General features: G+C 35.1%; 1 protein-coding gene across 1 annotated transcript in view; it reads left to right on the forward strand.

Annotated features, from left to right (window-relative positions):
* The window catches only part of MTMR9 (myotubularin related protein 9), a 111356-nt gene extending 103718 nt beyond the window's left edge, over nucleotides 1-7638 (forward strand). Inside the window, exon 10 of the mRNA XM_060015263.2 lies at nucleotides 2655-7638. Within this exon, the coding sequence (XP_059871246.1) occupies nucleotides 2655-2818 (164 nt within the window). The 3' untranslated portion in view covers nucleotides 2819-7638. The remainder of the gene's footprint in view (nucleotides 1-2654) is intronic.
* The last annotated feature ends 2876 nt before the right edge of the window (nucleotides 7639-10514 follow it).

Below are 10514 nucleotides of genomic sequence, written 5' to 3' on the forward strand. Positions count from 1 at the left end.
TGTTCCTGATCTTAGTGGAAATGCTTTCAGTTTTTCACCATTAAGGACAATGTTGGCTGTGGGATTGTCATATATGGCCTTTATTATGTTGAGGTAGGTTCCCTCTGTGCCCACTTTCTGGAGACTTTTTATCACAAATTGGTGTTGAATTTTGTCAAAAGTTTTTCCTGCATCTATTGAGATGATCATATGGTTTTGCTTCTTCAGTTTGTTAATATGGTGTATCACATGGATTGATTTGCGTGTATTGAAGAATCCTTGCATCCCTGGGATAAATCCCACTTGATCATGGTGTATGATCCTTTTAATCTGTTGCTGGATTCTCTTTGCTAGTATTTTGTTGAGGATTTTTGCATCTATATTCATCAGTGATATTGGTCTGTAATTTTCTTTTTTGTAGTATCTTTCTCTGGTTTTGGTATCAGGGTGATGGCCTCATAGAATTAGTTTGGGTGTGTTCCTTCCTCTGCAATTTTTTGGAAGAGTTTGAGAAGGATGGGTGTTAGCTGTTTTCTGTATGTTTGATAGAATTTACTTGTGAAGCCATCTGGTCCTGGACTTGTGTTTGTTGGAAGATTTTTTTTTTTTGCGGTACGCGGGCTTCTCACTGCTGTGGCCTCTCCCATTGCGGAGCACAGGCTCCGGATGTGCAGGCTTAGTGGCCATGGCTCACGGGCCTAGCCGCTCCGCAGCATGTGGTATCTTCCTGGATCGGGGCACAAACCCGTGTCCCCTGCATCAGCAGGCGGACCCTCAACCACTGTGCTACAAGGGAAGCCCCTGTTGGAAGAATTTTAATCACAGTTGCAATTTCATTACTCGTGATTGGTCTGTTCATGTTTTCTATTTCTTCCTGGTTCAGTCTTGGAAAGTTATACCTTTCTAAGAATTTGTCCACTTCTTCCAGGTTGTCCATTTTATTGGCATAGTGTTCCTTGTAGTAGTCTCTTAGGATGCTTTGTATTTCTGCGGTGTCTGTTGTAACTTCTCCTTTTTCATTTCTAATTTTATTGATTTGAGTCCTCTCCCTCTTTTTCTTGATGAGTCTGGCTAATGGTTTATCAATTTTGTTTATCTTGTAAAAGAACCAGCTTTTAGTTTTATTGATCTTTACTATTGTTTTCTTTGTTTCTATTTCATTTATTTCTGCTCTGATCTTTAGGATTTCTTTCCTTCTGCCAACTTTGGGGTTTTTTTTGTTCTTCTTTCTCTAGTTCCTTTAGGTTAGATTGTTTACTTGAGATTTTCCTTGTTTCTTGAGGTAGGCTTGTATTGCTATAAACTTCCCTCCTAGAACTGCTTTTGCTGCCTCACAGAGGTTTTGGATGGTCATGTTCTCGTAATTTGTCTCTAGGTATGTTTTGATTTATTCAGTGATCTCTTGGCTATTTAGTAACGTATTGTCTAGCTTTCATGTGTTCGTCGTTTTACGTTTTTTTCCCCTGTAATTCATTTCTAATCTCATAGCATTGTGGTCAGAAAAGATGCTTAATATGATTTCAGTTTTCTTAAATTTACTGAGGCTTGATTTGTGACCCAAGATGTGATCTGTCCTGGAGCATGTTCCATGTGCACATGAGAAGAAAATGTAATCTGCTGTTTTTGGATGGAATGTCGTATAAATATCAGTTAAATCTATCTGGTCTATTGTGTCATTTAAAGCTTGTGTTTCCTTTTTAATTTTCTGTTTGGATTATCTGTCTATTGGTGTAAGTGAGGTGTTAAAGTCCCCCACTATTATTGTGTTACTGTCAGTTTCCTCTTTTATAGCTGTTAGCAGATGCCTCATGTATTGAGGTGCTCCTATGTTGGGTGCATATAGATGTATAATTGTTATATCTTCTTCTTGGATAGATCCCTTGATCGTTATGTAGTGTCCTTGTCTCTTGTAACATTATTTTAAAGTCTATTTTGTCTGATATGAGTATTGCTACTCCAGCTTTCTTTTGATTTCCATTTGCATGGAATATCTTTTTCCATCCCCTCACTTCAGTCTTTGTGTGTCCCTAGGTCTGAAGTGGGTCTCTTGTAGACAGCATATATATGGGTCTTGTTCTTGTATCCATTCAGCAAGCCTGTGTCTTTTGGTTGGAGCATTTAATCCATTTACATTTAAGGTAATTATCAATATATATGTTACTATTACCATTTTCTTAATTGTTGTGGGTTTGTTTTTGTAGGTCCTTTTCTTCTCTTGTGTTTCCCTCTTAGAGAAGTTCCTTTAGCATTTGTTGTAGAGGTGGTTTGGTGGTGCTGAATTCTCTTAGCCTTTGTTTGTCTGTGAAGCTTTTGATTTCTCTATTGAATCTGAATGAGATCCTTGCTGGGTAGAGTAATCTTGGTTGTAGGTTCTTCCCTTTCATCACTTTAAATATATCATGCCACTCCCTTCTGGCTTGTAGAGTTTGTGCTGCGAAATCAGCTGTTAACCTTATGGGGGTTCCCTAATAGTAACTTCTTGAATACTGTACTCAATTGTACTCTTTCAATACCTCAAGATTGTTGTATATTTTAGAGTATAATAAAACACAGATGTGAATTGTGAAAAAATGAGAAGGATTATAATGCATGGGATTATATATTAACCACAATTATAATGCTAATCCGTTGTGTGTATCTTTTTCCTTTCTGTTTTCCTTTTGTGGATTCAATAGGTATTTTTCTGCGTTGGAACAGATCTTCCAAGTATTTGGATGAAGCATATGAAGAAATGGTTAACATCATTGAATATAACAAGGAATTACAAGCAAAAGTAAATATCCTTAGGCGGCAGTTGGCAGAACTGGAGACTGAAGATGGGATGCAGGAGAGTCCCTGAATTCCAGATCCCCTGCAGCCCTCGGAGGACCATCAGGACTGGTATCCCATCTCTCTCTCCCTTGCCCTTCAGTTCACTTTCACACAGTAGCCTTAAACTTAAGGCTTTAGATGTGAGAACCTTCTAATATAATGGACTCCTCAAAACTTTATGAATGGAACTTACTATAATTATTCATGTTTCATGTGGCCTGTTAGGCCTCTTCACTTTGGGAGCAGGAAGGAGGTGCTAGTCATTTTATTTTACATGAAACAAGTGACCTATTTAATGCCATTTGTGTTATATGCCATTTCACCCTAAGCTTTTCTCTGCATCCACTTTTCAAACAGTGCTCCAGACCAGTCAAGAATATGATTAAACTCTTAGGGAATATATGTTAGTTTAAAAAAAGGATCAGACTTTGAAGCACTCCAAATATAGAAATACTTTTCAAACCTGAAATGGTTGATAAACGAAGAATTTTGTGTTTAACATACCATTTCCAATACCTTTGCCACATAAAAAAGCCATTCTCTTTAAAACAGTTTTGGACTGACAGAGCTGAATTCATCCTCATTCTGATTTGTCAAGAAAACAAAAGCTGAATATTTATTCAAGGTAAATTATTTTTACGTAAAAGGCAACAGCTATAGTCCTCTGATATTTACATTAAGAAGAAGTAAATTTATTGTAACAGATACTAAAATATGTGCAATATAGAAATAAAGTAGGAATTTGTTACTGATAAGGTATCTTTAGTGTTGAATTGGTTTTTCAGGGTTTTGACACACATGTTAAATGTGTGTCAAATGCTGGATGTAATGTTAAACCGTCATTTAGAATAGATGTTAATTTGTTATGATTAAGCTACAAATACGGTTTCCTTAAACCAGAGATGCACCGCCCTTGTCTGAAGTTCTTATTGCACTGGTTTATGTATGGATATGTGTGTTTTATTATGTTTTGTTTTATTTTTAAATATTCTAAGAGTTCACTAATACTAAGGTTAAAATTTTCTTATTGTCTTGAGCCTTTTGAACATTTATCTTGACTGCTGATTTGTCCTTTATATGCTAGGCAAATAATAATTTAAGTGGAGGTGAAAGTTTATGAACGTGATGCAGCTATGTTTTAAACTTCAGAAGCCAATTTGAAATGTTTCAATGTTACAGAAACAGTGACGACTATATTTATGTGCTATGCTGGTTTATGCCTGCAATTCTAAAATTTGTGGTTTGGTGCTTTCCTTATACATTTTCGTTTTGTGGCACAGGTCGTTTTAACAGATACTGTCAATTCTAGTTTTCCTTTAAAAGGATAGTTGAAGGGCAATCTTTAATACCATTTCTATCCCATCTATATATAACCATTTCATTGTAAAACACACCAAAACTGAACCCTGCTTTAGGGCTATGTATTGAGTTAAAATTTTAATTCTTCAAAATCAACTGTAGGAAAATCTATGGCCACATTCAGAAGCCTTAAAAAGTGGCAAATACTTTCTGTTTCCTCAGACTTTTAGCAAAAGGCTAGACAGCAATCCACAGAGCTCTCTTTTGGTAAATTAGTCTGCTTTCTCCTCTAAGCCCAGTTTTATTCGTGACCTGTTTTGTTGGCTATAGTTATGAATCTTGGGGCATTAAAGCCCTCACCTAAAGGCTAATAAGGCAAGGAGCAAAGAAGGTGTACTTTCTTGCTGTAGACATCTGTGTGTTGTGTGAAATGTCTGTATTAATTTTTTAAAAGAGGAAACTCCCCAACATTTTATGGATCCTTAAAATTGAAGAAGGCGCCTTTTTCTTCTCAGTTAACGGCCCCATAAGGAAAACCATATAGAGATTTTCTTTTAGTGATTCTTTAGAAGTGACTCTCACTGGTAATATTAATTGGCCATAAGGCTTCTGTGGGTGGAAACTTTGGAGGGATTTTTTATTAGCTTTGGTCATGGAGAAATTGTATGCCATCAACTTATAACTGTCTTCCTGATGAACATTTTATATGTGAGCCAGAGTACAGTAATAGCATAGTGTTTCAATTTCTTTTTCTTTCTCTTATTGAGACAGCAATCATAAGCTGTTTGGACAAGTTTGTGTTTTAGTGTTAATTTATAATTAGGGATTGTCCAAACCTCAGTTCTGTTTACAGGGTGTAAAAACAAACTTTGGTATCAATACAATTTCAAAGGGGTCATCTAATAAGACAAATACTAAGGTTTCCACAAACCTGAGAACTCTGTCAAAGACAAGTGCTTTATCAATATAATTTGAAGAGGGTTTTTAGTAATACTATTAAGTTACTTATCCCTTGGATGAAAAGAATAATTACAGTGGATATACTTATGAGAAGCTACTTATTAAAGGTTAAGTTTGGAGAATTGTCTTTGATAAATATGGCTTTAAAAACTTTAATGAAGAGAATGATGGCCAAATTAGTGAGCATGCAGATTACCCCATTACAAGCCAATAATAAAGTGAGATATAATCAAGTTCATGTACATTATTGTGAAGGCTGGTTTACATTTTTGGAATGCAAAAAGTAAGCCCCACAAAGAATATTTTTAAAATATTGCTACAGTACAAGGATCCTTAGATTTAAATTAATAATTTTTTTAAAATTAGAGGAACATAGTTTGTTATATAAAAATGCTGAAACTTTTTGGGTGGTCTAAGACTTTTCAGTAGTTTGACATTTTTCATTTTGATTTTATTAAATGGGAAGAAAACAAGCAGAAATTACAAAATCTAACAGATTTAAGACACCTATAAATTTGTTTTATTTGTAAGAAAACTTAGGCCTTTGAAGCAAGTTTTTAAAGTGATTTTTGGGAAAACTTTGGAAGACGATAGATAGTCATTTAAGATCCGTATGGAGAATTTTAAAACTTTTCTTTGAATTCTAAAGCCTGATTTTGTAGAGGTGATATGTCACTGCTTTTCATTTTAAAGGATGAAAATTTAGTGAGATTTTAGTCTTTGATTCAGTCAGTATTTATGTTAAATAAAAAAGTCAATATATGGAAAAGATTTGACCAGTAATTGTCTCTTGAAGTGAAAAACGGGGAACATTTTGCTGCATTTAAAAATAATCTGCTTGAAGATATAACTCTTAAAGTTATCTGGTTTCAAGATTAGTTTTGTTTTTTTTTGTTGTTTTTGTGGTACGCGGGCCTCTCACTGCTGTGGTCTCTCCCGCTGTGGAGCACAGGCTCTGGACACGCAGGCCCAGCGGCCCACGGGCCCAGCTGCCCCGCGGCACGTGGGATCCTCCCGGACCGGGGCACGAACCCGCGTCCCCTGCATTGGCAGGCGGACCCTCAACCACTGCGCCACCAGGGAAGTCCCAAGATTAGCTGTTTTAATTGTTAGTCTTAACTAAGTCATCAGGTTCACTTACTATCAGACCTTAACCTGAGACACAGTTTTGGTATTTACCCATATCCAGATTTAATGAATTAAAACAACATGAATCTATTAGGAGCACTCTTTATCAGAGAGGTATTTCCTGGACAAAAAATGGGCAATATTTAGAACAGTTAGTCCCCTGGTTCTGGAAGCTTTGAAATTTATGAATGAAGTCATTCATTCAGTACCTCTGATACAGGTTTATCCTATACCTCAGGACAACAGAGATTAATTCTTTCTTATTCTTTAACATGGCTCAGATCTTTCCCCTCCAGAGCTGGTACAATATGTTATTATAGGTAGTATTTTTGTGTAATTCACCATCTTAACAAAAAACAGTAAAAGACTGGTTTCTACATTAATATCTATTCTCAGATGGTATGAAATGCTAATTTTTGTTTTCTTGAATAAAACAACTTCTGCCTTCACTCAGTCCTTATAATCTAGTGTCCACAGCATTTTCTTCCTTTAAACCAAAAGCCCAGAAGAGACCTTCTGAAACTCTAGGGCTAGGTTTTAGAAAGTCTGAACTTGTAATCTAAATTCCCTTTAAAATAAACTAAACTAATGTCCTATTTTTGAACTGCAGTGCAGAACTGTAGTTTCTGCTTAATTAATGAAAAATAACGGGGCTCACTGCAGACACTACATTGTCGTGGAAAATACTTCATGATGAGAGCTTACTGTCTTCTAGGGCCATTCTGTTTATCTGTGAGTATACAGATTAAATATATTTGTGATTTATAATAAAAACAAGTTGTGCAACACTGCCTGTGTCTCTCTGCCCAAGACATTTGCTTCACTTTTTCAGATGCATGTATTTTTGGAGAGGTGGATTATTCTACACAAACACACCCTGAGTTCTGCTTTTTAGAATCCTTATAGATCTATTATCATCTACACTGAAAGTGTTGTACTTGCACAACTTAGTTATTTTAAAAAATAAAAAAGAGTATGTATTTCTTCAGTAGCCATGCATTTGAATTGTACTCTTGATATATTTGAATGTGACTCTTGGATTTAAGTGCACTATTATTCATGTCTTACACAATAAAACTGCACTGTATGGCAAATGTGTCTGTAATGTATGCTTTGCTAAAACCTCAGAGTGCTGTAATGTACAGGTTTCTACATGATGAACCTGTCAGCATATAGGGGAAATCCTGAACTTCCGTTAAGTCTGTGTAACATTTTAGTATTATTTGTAATGTTCCCTTAAGTGGTAAGTTCACTTATGTCCTAAGACTGGAATCATTTATCTTGAGTTGGCTGCTTTGTCAAGCTTGGTTTACTGAATCAAACAAACGTGTCAAACATGGTACTGTTATCTTAGTGTATAAGATTTATGTGTCATGTTCTCCCTCTGCCTCGGAGGACTGTTGCACAGACGCTAGTGTTAAATATCTATAGACAATGGTAATAAACTTTGAATACATTCAAATGCAGTAAATTAAATCTATAGGCTGACTTATTTTCAAATATTTGTGAAGGTTTTGGCAGTGTCTTGATTAAAATTGCTATATATATATTTAGACCTTATATTTTGAAAAAATTCAGATCTGTGAAAAAGTTGCAAAATAGTACAGTGATATTCCTTAAATATTCAATCTAGGTGAACAGTATAACATTTTTCACATTTGCTTTAACACCCTTGAGTGTGTGTATGTATGATTACTATTATTTTGCTGAAACATTTGAGGGTAAGCTGCAGACGTCATGACCTTTCCACCTAAATACTTTCCACCTATATCTCCCAAGAATTAGTATATATTACACGTGCTATTTATTCAATATGTATTGATATGAATAAATCAATGAGGGAAAAGGCAAAGCTCCTCCTTAGGGTAGAATGCCAGCTATGAAATATAGAAAGAATGATGACATTAGAAAATCACTGTTTAGTCATTAGTAATAACTGATTTAGGGAATCACTGTCAGTGGATGCTAAAACTAGCAGGTGAAAGTTTGTGAGCAAAACCATATAGTCTCAAAGTATCTTTCCATAAAATACCAGTTACAAAGAGGAAAACAGTTAACTTTACAGTGAAGGAAACTGGTAGATACCAACCTAATGCAAACATAATTAACATCACTAGTAATGGAACAAATCAATATCATGTGCCTTCTGATAGGATCCACTGAGAACATAGCATCACTTTTACGGCATTTTTTGCAAAAAACAAAAAGCACAACCTGAATCTAATTATGAGGAAACATCATGCAAACTTTAAATTGAGGGACATTCTACCAAATAAGTCTGTATTCTTGTAAATTATGGAGCTTATAGAGGAAAAGGAAAGACTGAAAACTTATTTGTAAGTTTAAAATTATTTTTTAAAAGCACAAAGTGAACAGAAAATAGTATCTATGCAAAGCTATAAAATTAAAATGAGAAAATATTTCAGCTGATGAAAATTATCCCCCAATAAATGAAACGTTAAGCAAAATAAAACTCTAACACACATTCCAAAAGGAATAAATACCCTTAAACAAAATTTCTGTATATGATATGGAAAAAAACCTCAAATGAGAAATCAGAAAAACCACAACAGAAATAACCAAAAATGAAACAGGAAGGTAGAAAACGGTTAAGTGAACTCAGGAACAAATTTGAGGAATAAAGACAAAGTCATCTTGAAGGTGAAATCACTCAAGGGAGAATAGGTTCAACTGAAGATTTATTTAAAAACGTTGACAAAAAGTATGAAAGGCTAAGAGTGAAAATAAAAATAGTAAGCAAAAAGGATGAGAGAGAAAGTGATGGACATAGAGGACACTCAGAGAAGAGCCAATATATGAATAATCGGAGTCCCTGAAGAAGAAAAACAAAATAATGGAACAGGACAAATATCTAAACCTATAATCCCAGAAATGTTTCCAGAAATAAAATTCTGAGTAGGCTTGGATCCAGATTGGTCAGTTTCAAGACATACCCTAGTAAAACCATTAGACTTTACATATGAAGAGGGGGTAAAAATCCCCAGGGCCTCTAGGCAAAGAGAATATTTAAAATCGGGTTGCAGCAGATGAAGGAGCAAGAAAAAACCCACCAGACCTAACGAAGAGGAAATAGGCAGTCTACCTTAAAAAGAATTCAGAGTAATAATAATAAAGATGATCCAAAATCTTGGAAATAGAATGGAGAAAATACAAGAAATGTTTAACAAGGACCCAGAAGAACTAAAGAGCAAACAAACAACGATGACAACACAATAGATGAAATTAAAAATTCTCTATAAGGAATCAATAGCAGAATAACTGAGGGAGAAGAATGGAAAAGTGACCTGGAAGATAAAATGGTGGAAATAACTACCACAGAGCAGAATAAAGAAAAAAGAATGAAAAGAATTGAGGACAGTCTCAGAGGCCACTGGGACAATATTAAACGCACCATCATTCCAATTATAGGGATCCCAGAAGAAGAAGAAAAAGAGTCTGAGAAAATATTTGAAGATATTATAGTTGAAAACTTCCCTAATATGGGAAAGGAAATAATCAAGTCCAGGAAGTATAGAGAGTCCCATACAGGATAAATCCAAGGAGAAACAAAACAAGACACATATTAATCAAAGTATCAAAAATTAAATATAAAGAATACTAAAAGCAGCAAGGGAAAAGCAACAAATAACATACAAGGGAATCCCCATAAGCTTAACAGCTGATCTTTCAGCAGAAACTCTGCAAGCCAGAAGGGAATGGCGGGATGTAATTTAAAGTGATGAAAGGGGAAAACCTACAACCAAGACTACACAGCAAGGATCTCATTCAGACTTGACAGAGAAATAATAACCTTGACAGACAAGCAAAAGTTACGAGAATTCAGCAACACCAAGCTAGCTTTACAACAAACGCTAAAGGAACTTCTCTAGGTAGGAAACACAAGAGAAGGGAAAGATCTACAAAAACCCAAAACAATTAAGAAAACGCTAATAGGAACATAGATATCGATAATTACGTTAAATGTAAATGGGTTAAATACTCCAACCAAAAGACATAGACTGCCAGAATGGATACAAAAATAAGACCTGTATATATGCTGTCTACAAAGACCCACTATAGACTTAGGGACACATACAGACTGAAAGTGAGGGGATGGAAAAAGATTCCATGCAAATGGAAATCAAAAGAAAGCTGGAGTAGCAATTCTCATATTAGACAAAATAGACTTTAAAATAGACTATTACAAGAGACAAAGAAGGACACTACATAAGGATCAAGGGGTCAATCCAAGAACAAGATATAACAATTATAAATATTTATGAACCCAACATAGGAGCACCTCAATACATAAGGCAAATGCTAACAACCATGAAAGA

The sequence above is a fragment of the Delphinus delphis genome, chromosome 6 (assembly GCF_949987515.2).
Source record: "Delphinus delphis chromosome 6, mDelDel1.2, whole genome shotgun sequence".
In the NCBI taxonomy this organism is placed as follows: Eukaryota; Metazoa; Chordata; class Mammalia; order Artiodactyla; family Delphinidae; genus Delphinus; species Delphinus delphis.